We start from the raw sequence: 14522 nt of genomic DNA, 5'->3' as shown, positions 1-14522 counted from the left end.
TGCTGAACGGAAATGGACTAAATACTCCAATCAAAAGACACAGGGTATCAGAATGGATAAAAAAAACAAGATCCATCTATATACTGTCTACAAGAGACCCATTTTAGACCTGAGGACACCTTCAGAGTGAAAGTGAGGGGATGGAGAACTACCTATCATGCTACTGGATATCAAAAGAAAGCTGGAGTAGCCATACTTGTATCAGACAAACTAGACTGTAAACTAAAGGCTCTAACAAGAGATGAAGAAGGGCATTATATAATAATTACAGGGTCTATCCATCAGGAAGAACTAAGTTATAAATGTTTATGCCCCAATTTGGAAGCACCCAAATATATAAATCAATTAATCACAAACATAAACAATCTTATTGATAAGAATATGGTAATTGCAGGTGACTTTAAAACTCCACTTACAAAAATGGACAGATTATCTACACAGAAAATCTATAAAGAAGCAATGGCCCTGAATGACACATTGGCCCAGGTGGACTGGACAGGTATATTCAGAACTTTTCATCCAAAAGCAGCGGGATAAACATTCTTCTTAAGTGCAAATGGAACATTCTCCAAGGCAGATCACATACTGGGTCACAAAACAGCCTTCAATAAATACAAAAGAGATCATACCAAGCATATTTTCAGATCACAATGCTATGAAACTTGAAATCAACCACAAGAAAAAGTTTGGAAAACCTCCAAATGCATGGAGGTTAAAGAATATCCTACTAAAGAATGAATGGGTCAACCAGGCAATTAAAGAAGAAATTAAAAAATATATAGAAGCAAATGAAAATGAAAACATGACAGTCCAAACCCTTGGAATGCAGCAAAGGCAGTCCTAAGAGGAAAATACATTGCAATCCAGGCCTATCTCAAGAAATGTTTTTTTATTTTTGAGAGAGACATAGAGAGAGCACTCACAGGGGAGGGGCAGAGAGTGAGGGAGACAGAAGACCCAAGCAGGCTCTGGGGCTCGAACTCACAAACTGTGAGGTCATGACCTGAGCTGAAGTCAGATGCGCAACTGACTGAGCCACCCAGGTGCCCCCTTGGCCTATCTCAAGAAACAAGAATAGTCCCAGATACGAAATCTAACAGCACACCTAAAGAAACTAGAAGCAGAACAGCAAAGAAACCCCAAGGGCAGCAGAAGAGAAATGATAAAGATGAGAGCAGAAATAAACAATATAGAATCCCCCCCCCCAAAAAAAACCCAGTAGAACAGATCAATGAACCTAAGGCCTGGGTTTTTGAAAAAATAAACAAAATTGATAAACTTCTAGCCAGACTTCTCAAAAAGAAAACAGAGAGGACCCAAACAGATAAAATCATGAATGAAAGAGAATATATCACAACCAACACCACAGAAATACAAGCAATTATCAGAGAATACTATGAAAAATTATATGCCAACAAACTAGACAATCTGGAAGAAATGGACATCTTCCTAGACACACACACACACATTACCAACACTCAAACGGGAAGAAATGGAAAATCTGAACAGACCCATAACCAGCAAAGAAACTGAAACAGTTATCAAAAATCTCCCAACAAATAAGAGTCCTGGTCCAGGTGGCTTCCCAGGGGAATTCTACCAGATGTTTAAAGCAGAGTTAACACCTATCTTTCTCAAGCTGCTCCAAAAAATAGAAACGGGAGGAAAACTTCTGGACTCATTCTATGAAGCCAGCATTACCTTGATTCCCAAACCAGACAGAGACCCCACAAAAAAAGGCAAATTACACGCCAATATCCCTGATGAACATGGATGCAAAAATTCTCAACAAGATACTAGCAAATCAAATTCAACAGTATATTAACACAATTATTCACCATGATCAAGTGGGATTCATTCCTGGGCTGCAAAGCTGGTTCAATATTCACAAATCAATGTGATACATCATATTAACAGAAGAAAGGATAAGAACCATATGATCCTGTCAACAGATGCAGAAAAAGAAGTTGACAAAATACAGCATCCTCTCTTAATAAAAACCCTCAAGACAGTTGGGATAGAAGGAACATACCTTAATATCATAAAAGCCATATATGAAAAGTCCACAGCTAATATCATCCTCAATGGGGAAAAACTGAGAGCTTTCCCCCTGAGATCAGGAACATGACAGTGATGTCCACTCTCACCACTGTTGTTTAACATAGCGTTGGAAGTCCTAGCCTCAGCAATCAGACAACAAAATGAAATAAAAGGCATCCAAATTGGCAAAGAAGAAGTCAAACTTTCACTTTTCACAGATGGCATGATACTCTACATGGAAAACCCAAAAGACTCCACCAAAAAGAGGCTAGAACTGATACATGAATTCAGCAAAGTCGCAGGATACAAAATCAATTTACGGAAATCGGTTGCATTTCTATACACCAATAATGAAGCAACAGAAAGAGAAATCAAGAAATCAGTCCCACTCACAATTGCACCAAGAACCATAAAATACCTAGGAATAAACCTAACCAAAGATGTAAAAGATCTGTATGCTGAAAACTATAGAAAACTTATAAAAGAAACTGAAGAAGACACAAAGAAACAGAAAAACATTCCATGCTCATGGATTGGAAGAACAAATATTGTTAAAATATTGACATTTTAACAATACTACCCAAAGCAATCTACACATTCAATACAATAACAATCACAACTGCACCGGCATTCTTCTCAAAGCTAGAACAAACAATCCTAAAATTTGTATGAAACCACGAAAGACCCTGAATAGCCAAAGTAATGTTGAAAAAGAAAACCAAAGTGAGAGAAATCACAATCCTGGACTTTAGCCTCTACTACAAAGCTGTAATCATCAAGACAGCATGGTACTGGCATAAAACCAGAGACATAGACCAATGGAATAGAATAGAGAACCCAGAAGTGGACTCACAAATGAATGGCCAACTGATCTTTGATAAAGCAGGAAAGAGCATCCAATGGAAAAAAGTTTCTTTAGCAAATGGTGCTGGGAGAACTGGACAGCAACATGCAGGAGAATGAAACTGGACCACTTTCTTACAGCATACACAAAAATAAACTCAAAATGGGTGGAAGACCTAAGTGTGAGACAGGAGACCATCAAAACCCTAGCGGAGAAAACAGGCAACAACCTCTTTGACCTCAGCCGCAGCAATTTCTTGCTCGACACGTCTCTGAAGGCAAGGGAAATAAAAGCAAAAATGAACTACTGGGACCTCATCAAGATAAAAAGCTTCTGCACAGTGAAGGAAACAATCAGCAAAACTAAAACGCAACTGACAGAATGGGAAAAGATATTTGCAAATGACATATCGGATAAAGTGTTAGAATCCATAATCTATAAAGAACCAAACCCAACACCCAAAAAACAAATAATCCAGTGAAGAAATGGGCAAAAGACATGAATAGACACTTTTTCAAAAAGACATCCAGATGGCCAACAGACACATGAAAAGATGCTCAACGTCACTCATCATCAGGGAAATACAAATCAAAACCACACTGAGATACCACCTCACACTGATCAGAGTGGCCAAAAATGACAACTCATGAAACAACAGACGCTGGTGCGGATGTGGAGAAATGGGAACCCTCTTGCACTGTTGGTGGGAATGCAAACTGGTGCAGTCGCTCTGGAAAACAGTGTAGGCGTTCCTCAAAAAATGAAAAATAGAACTGCCCTATGACCCAGCAATAGCACTACTAGGAATTTACCCAAAGGACACAGGAGTGCTGATTCATAGGGGCACATGTACCTCAATGTTTATAGCAGCGCTTTCAACAATAGCCAAATTATGGAAAGGGCCCAAAGGTCCATGAATGAAAGTATCCTGATGAATGGATAAAGAACATGTGGTTTATGTATACAATGGAATACTACCTGACAATGAGAAAGAATAAAATCCTGCCATTTACAACAATGTGGATAGAACTGGAGGGTATTAAGTCAGTCAGAGAAAGACAGATATAATGTTTTCACTCATATGTGGAACTTGAGAAACTTAAGAGAAGACCATGGGGGAAGGGAAGGGGAAAAAAACAGTTTCAGAGAGGGAGGCAAACCATGAGACTCTTAAATACAGAGAACAAACTGAAGGTTGATGGGGGGGAGGGGGAAATGGGTGATGGACATTGAAGAGGGCACTAGTTGGGATGAGCACTGTGTGTCGTATGTAAGCGATGAATCACAGGAACCTACCCCCACTTGACAGTACACTCTACGTTCGCCAACTTGACAATAAATCATTTTAAAAATAATAATAATAAATAAAATTATAAGAAAAAAGCCAAACTTTTAAACAGTTATTTTAAATTTTCAATGTAATTCAAGATATACAATGAAATAAACTATAAAATACTGACCTGGTCGTGGGTTTTATCCTTTATAACTTCAATATCTAAGACAGACAGATGCATTTGACACAGGAAATCAACAATGATACAAACACTGAAAAAAAAGTATCATTTCAAGATATAAGTATATATTAAGATTGAAGGCAAACCGGAGTACTCATTTATGTATACTTAGATATATCGCCTCCTCAGAAGTGTATGTATAAGGAACATTTTAGTCTTTTTGTTTCTTTTTATTATTCTGAACGGTTAAGAGTTTAAACTCTGGAGTTATATAGACTTGGGGCAGACACCAGCTACAATCTGTGAGACCTTGGGCAAGTGAGTAAACCCTCTGTTTCCTCACAGGATAATAATAATTAGTAACTAGTGGGGATGGTAAATGATGGTAATGGTATTCCTTGAATTACCAAAAATAATGTCATTATATAGGCCTCTCTTTTCCCTCATATACAGTGTTTGAAAAAAATTTTTTTTACCATGAATCCTAGTAACCTCCAAACAATAACCTGTCAAACCCCTTCTTCAACATAGTCCCTCTTTATTCTATTTATATCTTTGCCAAAATAGTAGACTACGGGCTAGATGGAACAACATTTCAAGTAGAGACATCCTTCTGAACGAAGAACTTTCCTTATAATATTTACTAAAAATATATCATGTCCAGAAAAATAATTGCTCCTAATTACAGGTCACCTGGACACATTTTGCAGGGAAACATAAACGGTTTTGAATATCTCAGAGATGTGGATATGAGAAAGACAAAAATTTGGATCACCATAGTCATATGGGATATTATGGGCTATCCCCCTAAAATTCATATGTTGAAATCCTAACCCCCAGAACCTCAGAATGTGACTGTATTTGAAGACAAGGTCTTGAAAGAGGTACTTAAGGCAAAATGAGATCATTAGGGTGGGCCCTAATCCAGATGGCTGGCATCCTTGTAAGAAGAGTAAATGTGGTCATAGACACATACAGAGAAGAGACAGTGTGAAGACACAGGAGGAGACGGCCACCTAAAAGTCAAGGAGAGAGACCTGGAACAGATTCTTCCCTCAGGCTCCTTAGAAGAAACCAACTCTGCTCACTCTTGATCTTGGACTTCTCACCTCTAGACCTGTAAGAAAAATAAACTTCTGTTATTTAAGCCATCCAGCCTGTGGTACCTTGTTGTGTAAGCCCTAGCAAACTAACAAAATTAGAAAGGAATACTAGAATGTAAGCTCCAGGAGGATAGGATTTTTCATCTTTTTTTTGTTCATTAATGTATCCCAAGTACCTAGAGCGATGCCTGGCACATAATAGGTGCTCAACAAATATTTGCTAAAGGAGCTTCTTAATAAATAAAGCAGAGTAATAAAAGCCTTCCTATAGATGCTCTATTAAATACCATCAATGTTTCAGTAATGCTTTTTATACTCCTAAGACCTGAGAACCTGGACTCTCGCTGCTCTTACCAGCTCTGTGGTTTAATTGGTCTGCTGCCACAGCCCAAATGTATAAAATCCTCCGGTGAAATTCTTGGTATGATTCAATTCCAGGAGTAATTTCCTAAAGAGAAGAGCTAATAAGATTAAAATGCTGCTGTAATACAATAAATGTGAATTAATCCACATAGACAAACAGATCAAACTTGTTCGTCCCATCCTGAGGAAAATGCCACAAACAGATGTAACTTGTTGGTATTGATGTTCCCTCAAAAGTGTTTGGCTGGCTGATGTCACTAACGGCATTGAGAACGGCCTGGATTCACAATTTAAAGGAAAAAAATAAACAATGATTCTCCTGTTGTTATTAAAGCATTTCTTGAGTGGACACAGGAAAAAGACAGACTAAATTTCCTTCTGACTTATTCAATTACATGGCTTCATGGTGCATGTATTTCTTTAAGCCAAATCCATGTCTTAATATCATCACTATCACCATCAATCAATACTTAATTTGGTTCCCTAAATATGCTAGGGAAATAAGAGCAAAATAAAACATAAAAGAATCATGGAAACATGATTTTAACTTACATGCAAATATCCTTTAAGCAACTGCTAGAGCAAAAAATTCACCAAAATTATAACAGTTCTGTTAGAGGTGATAAGATTGTAAATAATTCTCTCTTCCAATTATTTTTAATTTTATATAAGTTCTTATAAGCCATTTTTACAACATAAAGTTCTCAAAAACCATTCTAACTTCTAATCATTCCTGGAAGAAAATTTAGCATTAAGAATTCTCCCAAAGGAAGAGGATGATATTTATTTTTAAAGTATATTTAATTAATACATTTTTACAGGAATACACGTGAGAAAACCAGAATACACCAGTTTCACGGGCAAGCAAAATTTGGCATTTTAAAATCAAGATCTGGAAATATCATCCTGAAAGTAATTTAGAAATCAAGTCAAAGCTTGTTCTTGGTCTGGGGCCTGGAATGAGTTCCCTGAACTGATGCAATCTGAAACCCTAGCCAACAAGTGTTTATCAAAGTCTTTGTCCCAAAGGGAGAAGTCTCTAATTCTCCAGGAGTCATGCTGCTGGGATTGCTTTGAGACTTGAGCAAAGAGAGCGAGTAGGAGTACAAACATCCAAATCATTTGGAAACATTTTCTTTTCCAGCAAAATGAAAGCTGGTTTTTCATGATATGCAATTTGTAATCAAGCCCTCCTTTACTGAAGCGTTTTGTCAGCTACTGGTGCCTTTGCTCCTTTTTCCTGGGAACCACATCATAAACAGGAAGTACATGCCTCTGGGGCTTATTCATTGCAGAATGGAAAAAATGAAGCTGTGGATTTTCTCAAGGATGATTTAGAGAGGACGGATCATTAATTACTGTACACCCCTCCTTATCTTCACCAGGAGCCTTATAAACCAAACGACTGCACAAGCTGTGCTCCACACCCAGGAAAATACAGAGTTCTCTGCCCATACGTGACGGGAAGTCAACTTTACAGCTCTGCATCAGGCTTTGATCACATACTGGCAAAGAGGATCAGCCCCTGTCTTAACAACCTGTTAGAACCCTGCCTGCTTCACCTTCCATCCTGACAGCCACAAGCCTCCAGAGCTAAGATCCGAAAGTCTACCATTTCATATTAACCAAATACCACAAGCGTTGGGTATGAAGCAACCCAATACTGAGCAGACTAAAAAGAAGAAAAATGTACTCCTCACAAGGGACATCTCGGTGGTGATGGCATAGCTCTGGAACTTGGTTGCAGTGGTGGTTACACCAATCTAAGCACGGGATAGAAGGGCACAGAACTACACACACACACACACACACACACACACACACACACACACACACACACACACACCTTGTGCCACTGTCAATTTCCATACTCTGATACCTACCAGGTAAGTAAGGTGTAACCATTGGGGGAAAGTGGATAGAGAGAGTACACACAACCTCTCCGTACACTCCCTGCAACTTGTGATATATTTATTTCAAAATAAAATGGTTTTTAAAAGTGCACATTCTTGTGTACATCCACGTTCTTTGACCGTCTGGCATCGGGACAAGTCACGGAGAAACACAGCCTGGTTTTCGAGTGGAAGGTTTCAGCCGCCACCCAACACAAAACTTGAGGTTGGGAACACCCCTGCAGCTGCTGTGCCTGGGGTTTCCTTTCTGACCTCTAACCCTGCCTGACGCCCCCCTCCCCCCCCCCCCCCCCCCCGTCTCAAATTCAGGTCACACCTCAATGTCCCCTCTTTACGGAGAGCCCTTCCCTGCGCTCCCTAACCAAGCAGACGCCCTCTGCTATTCTCCGAGTACCTCGGTCCCTTCGCCGCATTCTTCGCTCGTGTCAAGAGCTGGTTAGTTTACTTGTTTGCGGCCCGTCCCGCCGCCGGCCTATAAGCTCCAAGAGCGCGGGCACCGCGTCTGCCCCTCGCCCACCCTACCCCACCGCCACGAGCCCGCCGCGGGGCGCGGGCCACGTGTTCTACAGCCTGTGGAATAAACGCACCTCCCTGAGATTCACTCCCTCCGGCTCCAGGGCGTCGCGTCGGTTCCTCCCCCTCGCACCTCGTCCTCTCCGCCACACCCGGGCCCCTCCGCCTCCTCGCCTCCACGCGGACCCCACCCGGCCAGGGAGGGCGCCATTTTCCTCTAACTCGTCTGCCCAGAGGGCTGCTCTCCCCCCGTTGGCTCCTTTTCCTCAGGCTCCCCCCAACTCAGCCCCCTCCCCAATATCTCCAGCCACCGCCCCGCGCTCTGCGCCGCCCTCCCCTCCCTTCCGGTGCCGCCCCTGGGCCCGGACCCCAGCCCGCAGCCGGCGCGCCCCTCACACCACGCCCCTCAGTCCACGGACCGCGTGGGAGGCACCCACTCAGCCGCTGTGCGGGAGGGGAGGGAAGACGGGCGGGGCGCGGGGGCGTGGCCTCTTCCGTACTGAGCTTGGATTGGCCAGTCCCGCGGGGGCGGGACTACAGCCTGGGTCTTGTCCTCGGGTCTCCGCCGGGCATTCTTCGCGGCTGCGGCTCCAGCTTCGGCGACCAGGACGGGACAGCGTCGTCTGCGGCTCCGGCAGCATGTCTGAGAAGCGGCACACAGGGGATGCCGAAGCCCGGAGGCTCCCCGACTCCTTCAGGGGTGAGCCCCGCGCCGTCTCCGCCGCCCCCCGCCGCCCCCCCAACCTTTCCCTCGCGAACGAGACCCAGCCTGGGAGCCCCAGGCTCGTCTCCGCCGCTTTAAGCCGTGCGACCGTTGCTTTAAGCTTCGGTGACGCTGAGAATAGCGAACCCTGCTTCGCGGGCTGGGGGTCAGGTTTAGGGATGTTAGGGTGCAGAGTGCACAGCGGCGTGCCTGGCACACAGAGGATGCACCCACTGCAGGGCACGTTTCCAATACCAAAGCCATAGCAGAGGCTCGAGTGCTCCAGCGGTTGCCAGATGCCTGGCCCTGTGCCAGCGCTTTGCGTTCATTATCTCGTGGCACGCATGCGGGCAAGGAAATGCTTAAGTGACTCGGGGCCAGCGAGTGGTGAAGCCGGGGCGCAAATCTGCACCCCACACTCAGGATCCCGCGTCTCCTGTCTCCCGACTCCCCTTTCCTTCCCACCCCTCGGAGGTCATCTCCTCCAGCTAGCCTTCGGCTAACCCCATGAGTGAGCCCCCCTTCTCCGGAGCTGGAAGGAACTCCTGCTCCCCCAGCCCCACCCCTGGCCAATTTCATATCAAGAAGCAAGACCCACCTGTGAGATTTTCCCCTAACCCCTCACATATATTTGCTATATTTGTGAAGAAAAGAAAGTCTCTTTTTGACATTCTTCCCCTCTCTTTCTAGCTTCACTTTCTGCCCTATCTTGCCCCCTCTTTACTCCAGTTGTCCTGGGGGCCTCGCCTTTGCGGCTTTTGTTTCTCACAAGGAACTCATAAGTACCCCCACCCTACTGGGGCCTTCCCTGTCTTGAGTGGCTCAATCTTGTTCCCCTGTGAAGGAACTAATACTCTTGAGAGGGGTGTCACCTTGAACCTTTATTGGCTAACTCCTTGGGGGTGGGGGTTCCAACAGAGGTGACAAACCTCCAGGGGTGCTGGTTCCCTCCCTGGAGCTGGCTCATAGCAATCCGAAGGAATTATTTCTAAGGATGGAATTTCAGGCAGGATGACATGGTGAAAGACAGTTTAGGGGGCTGGGTGGGCTTTTCCAGCACCCCACAGAGAACCCTGTAATGGACTTAACTTATTCTGATTATTTGTAAAGCCAGCCTTGTCCACCCATCTAATTTAAGTCCCATTTCCTCTGCCCAGTGATCCTTCCCAGGAGCATCAACAGAATTATCCCTCACTTTCCTCTGCTAAGCACCTCGGAGAGTTATCTTCCCAAATCAGTAGTGTAACAGGAAGGCCGTATTTGAAGAAACTGATACTCAAAGAGGTTGTTACTTCAGAGTCACATAGTTGATAAGTAATGGAGCCGTATTTTAAATCTGAGTTTGACTCTACAACCTGCTGTCCACCTCTTTCATAGCTGGTTGTCTTTTCCTAGATAGGAAGGTGGGTGGGATCCCTTCCTCTGTGCCCTGACCTTCTGGTGGGAGACAGAAGGACTGTGAGGACAGCTTTAGCAGTTTGGTGAAACTGCAGCGAGATATCTGTTTATAGAGGTTCTTTGGGAATACACGTGATTTTTATTTATACTTCATATCCCCCTTTTTTAGTTGTTTTTCATCGTCACAGACTAGTTTCCATTTCTAATTTCTTTTTCTTGGTTCTATGATTAACTTTTTTTTTTTTTTTTAAGACATGTTTTTCGGAATCTAACGAAAACTCCTCAGAAAATTATACATACCAAAAAAATTTTGCATAGTCTAGGTTGCCTTTTTAATATATATATATATATATATATATATATATGTAAATATAAATATATATGTGCGTGTGTCTGTGTGTGTGTGTGTAAACACAGGTACAAAAGCCATTACTAGAATTTATTAAATAGATTTGATTGAGTGCTTGCCATGTGTCAAACACAGCCTAAGTGCTTTACAAACATTATCTAATTGCAATCCTCTTAACGGCTCCACAAGGAAGACATTATCCACCATTTTACAGCAAGAAAACCGGGGCTCAGAGTAGGAAAATCACACGTGTGTGATTCAGAGCTAGGTTTCAAACCTGGGCTCTGCGATTTCTCCAAACCATTTTCCCTATCCTAGAGCTACCTCCAAAATGTGTACCCAAACAGGAGCACCTGGGTGGCTCAGTCGGGTTAAGTGTCCCACTTCAGCTAAGGTCATGATCTCATGGCTGTGAGTTCAAGCCACACGTCGGACTCTGTGCTGACAGCTCAGAGCCTGGAGCCTGCTTTGCATTCTGCGTCTCCCTCTCTCTCTGCCCCTCCTCCACTTGCTCTCTCTCTCTCCAAAAATAAACATTAAAAAAATTTTAAATGTGTACCTGAACAGAGGACCTTGTCAAACACCAGTACTTCACTAAAGGTGAGGGAGAACAAAGAAAGCCCAGAAGAATCTAGCTTCAATACAGACCTCTTGAATAAGACATCCCCAGAAGGCTGCTTCTGAAGGAAACAGTGGAATATAAAAGCCCAAACTCTATCCTGTTATGATTTTGCTGACAATTAGTCTTAGGAATGTAAATATGACCAAACCCAGGGCAAAATTACTTTTTCTTAAAGCCAGTGCATTCACTTTGTAATGGAATAATGCAGGTGGATCACAAAGAAATGTATTATTATAATTAAGAGACATGTCAACAGAACATATCCCTTTGGGAGAATGCCTGAAAATAAGCAGAATCAAGGGACTTATTTGTTTATTTCAGTTGTTACAGCTGATCAGATTGGGGAGAACTTTGTAACTTCTTTAATAATTAAGCCGAGTTAAACCATCAATGGTCATAAATTAACTCAAACCAGTGACCAAGTCTACTAAAGCCGGCGTGTGTGTGTATATACATGTATGTATATTGGGTTGCCGTGATAGTAGATTGTGAAGTGTGGAAAGAGAAAAGGTAGAAATTCTAGTCAATAGCAAAAAGGAAGTATGTGTCAATTCTTCTTCCCCCATTCTTTCTGAATCGTTGTCTGTCTTCCGGGGCTAGTAAAGAAACTTAAACCCCAAGCATTTGGCCTGCCATTTCCGTAGATTAGCCTTTGAAGATGTGAGCGGTAAAGTATCTGTTGCAAAATATCACACAATAAAAATTATACCAACCTTGCCCAGTTGTGAATGCACTTATGGTACGATGGCATAGTGTAGTGAAATGGGAGTGGAATTCAGAATTCAAGGATCGGAACTGAGCTCTCAATACCATCCCTTACCACCTGGGTCACCTTGGGCAAATCTCAGCCTCCGGAGTCAATTCCTCATCTCTGTCTTGGGCATAATCTTACCACAGTAACTGTCGCCCAAGGTTTCAAGAATCAAATGAGAAAATTTAACAGTGACTGTTCAGAAAACCTGGTCATTATGCAGGAAACTAAAATTTATGGGCAAAGAGTGTTTATGAAAGATGGTCCAAGAAAGCTTAGAGCTCTGATTTACCTGCCCAAATGTGGTCTGTTTCTCCTCCAGAGACAGAGTCCCCAGGCAGATTGTTAGCCTTGGTATTTTCTTTGGGGTGTGCAGGTCCCAGAAGGCAATTCACTTACTAAAAAGTTTATTCCTGTAAGCTGTATCAGTGTGATCTTAAAGTTGTGATAAAAGTAACAGCTGCTATTTAGTGAGTACTGCCTGAGTGTCAAGCTCTTTACGTTTGTTTTTATATGGGATGAGTGTTCTTTTCCCTCCTTTTTCTGGTGAGAAAAGTTAGTGGTAGAATTGGAATCTGACACCCAAATCCTGAACTCTTAGCCGCTGCTTAGCTTTTTGACCTCAGTTGAGAATGGGGAACCTTATGATTTAGTTTCCTTATGCAACCGTTCCCCATTTTGTTTTTAACGTAAGCTCTATGCCCAGTGTGGAGCTTGAATTCATGACCCCAAGATCAAGAGTTTCAATGTTCTGCTGACTGAGCGAGCCAGGAGCCCCTGGTTTCTCACTCTGTAGTTAAAATGATGTTGCCCTCCAAAGACTTTTATGGGAAAAACTTAATTCTAGATGCTTTTAAGATGTCCAAGAAAAGGAGCTGGGAAAAACAAAACAACAGCAGAAGTAGGAGCATTTTGTTCTCTTAATGGATCTCAGGACTAGTCTAAATGTAATTAACTTAATACCATTATGAAATTGTTTTTCTCTCCAGTTTTTCTGGAAATGGCTCTTTTTATCTTGCCAGCTGTGGGCCATATTCAGGTCACACGTATTCATTCTGACAACTGCTTTGGGACAGAGGATGGTCTGCACTGTATTCTTGGGTCTTGTCTGCTGACGTGTAGATCAAGTTTGTCTCATGTAAAGGCTTTCCTTTCCCCCGAAGAAACAGCGGAATCCCTCAGCGCATTCAGCAATTATTTACTTGACAAATGTTTTTTGAGTACCTGTTATGCTCTAGATGTCTATTGTATTAGCTCATTTACTCTTCACGATAACCCTCTGAGGAGGTACTCTTATTAGCTCTATTTTTAAGCAAGTAGACTGAAGTGCAGAGAAGTCAGATACTTTCACAAAATCACACAGCTAATAACTGGCAAAGCCAGCTTTGAAGCCATCATGCTCTACTGTTTTAAGAAGACCAAAATCTGTGAAGAAGATGGACCTTGAAAAGAATAATTATAAATGTGATTTTTTTTTTTTTTTTTTTTAAATAGGCGCCACATCCAATGTGGAGCTTGAACTCATGACCCTGGGATCAAGAGTCGCACGCTCTACCCTACTGAGCCAGCCAGGCGCCCTCACCTTTTTAGAGAGGGTGAAGTGTAATAGGCAATTAGGAGGGGGGGGGGGGCCCTATTTAAGACTCAGAAGGTTCAAATTTAAAATTATTCATGACACTCAACCTCTTTTTCCTCCTGCTTTATGGCTGGAAATAGTCAAATGAAGGAAAGCTACAGAAAATCCCCAAGATGCTTGGGAAATAAAATATTTACACATATTTAAGTTCCTTACTCTTTTTTGAGCGAAGCAAAAGACTCCCTTTATTTCAACTTGTACTGGAAATCTTTCTTAAAAGGAATTGTCCATTCCCTTTTTCTAATATCTCATGGTAAATACAGTTTAAGATTTGTGATTCAGATCCCATAATGGTTCACCAGTATTGGTTCTTTTTTGTTTTGTTTTTCTTTTTTTATGTTTATTTATTTATTTTGAGAGAGACAGGAAGAGAGGATCCCAAGAAGGCTCTGCTCTGTATGCACGCAGCCCAAAGCAGGGCTCCATCCCACAGACCGTGAAATCATGACCTGAACCGAAGCGAAGAGTAGGACACTTAACTGACTGAGCCACACAGGCGCCCCCGTGTCGGTTCTTTTCATCCAGTATTTGTAGCCATGGATGGTTTATAATAAGGAAGAAAAAGTAGGATCTCCAGTCATGGCTCTTAACTTGATATCATCTGGCCTGTAGCCACTCCGGCCCAGAGAATAATTTCTTCCCTAGAGGCTTCAGGATTAGGGCATTCGAAGAACTGTAATTAAAATAATCATTTGAAAGGCGGGTTACAGTGTGTGCACTCCTTTGCTTTGAAAGCCTCCAACTAAATACCATTGTTTCTTTAACATGAATTTATTGAGCCCCTATTATGTGCTAAGCTCTGCCCCTCTCCCACCCCACCTGGTGTAATGTTT

General features: G+C 42.5%; 1 protein-coding gene and 2 long non-coding RNA genes across 7 annotated transcripts in view; 2 read left to right on the top strand and 1 right to left on the bottom strand.

Moving 5' to 3' along the window:
* Positions 1–4254: 4254 nt before the first annotated feature.
* LOC109269877 (uncharacterized) lies at positions 4255–8476 on the bottom strand. Of its 5 annotated transcripts, none has more exons than XR_008424329.1 (4): positions 8305–8476; positions 7810–7873; positions 5796–5889; positions 4255–5455 (listed from the first exon to the last, which is right to left on the bottom strand). It is a non-coding gene; the product is annotated as an uncharacterized LOC109269877 (long non-coding RNA). The 5 variants fall into 5 exon arrangements; XR_008424330.1 differs by lacking the exon at positions 8305–8476 and adding an exon at positions 8112–8297; XR_008424328.1 differs by lacking the exon at positions 7810–7873 and having other exon boundaries at positions 5796–5902.
* A 312-nt stretch (positions 8477–8788) lies between these two features.
* STOM (stomatin) overlaps positions 8789–14522 on the top strand; it is a 31393-nt gene continuing 25659 nt past the window's right edge. Inside the window, exon 1 of the mRNA XM_019453984.2 lies at positions 8789–8930. Within this exon, the coding sequence (XP_019309529.1) occupies positions 8870–8930 (61 nt within the window). The 5' untranslated portion in view covers positions 8789–8869. The remainder of the gene's footprint in view (positions 8931–14522) is intronic.
* LOC128778640 (uncharacterized) lies at positions 10707–13831 on the top strand. Its single transcript, XR_008424331.1, has 2 exons — positions 10707–11969; positions 13548–13831. It is a non-coding gene; the product is annotated as an uncharacterized LOC128778640 (long non-coding RNA).

This window comes from Panthera pardus, unplaced genomic scaffold (assembly GCF_024362965.1).
Source record: "Panthera pardus isolate Hobbes unplaced genomic scaffold, ASM2436296v1 HiC_scaffold_20, whole genome shotgun sequence".
In the NCBI taxonomy this organism is placed as follows: Eukaryota; Metazoa; Chordata; class Mammalia; order Carnivora; family Felidae; genus Panthera; species Panthera pardus.
Note: the sequence above shows the minus strand (reverse complement) of the source record. Positions and strands in the feature narration are given on the sequence as shown.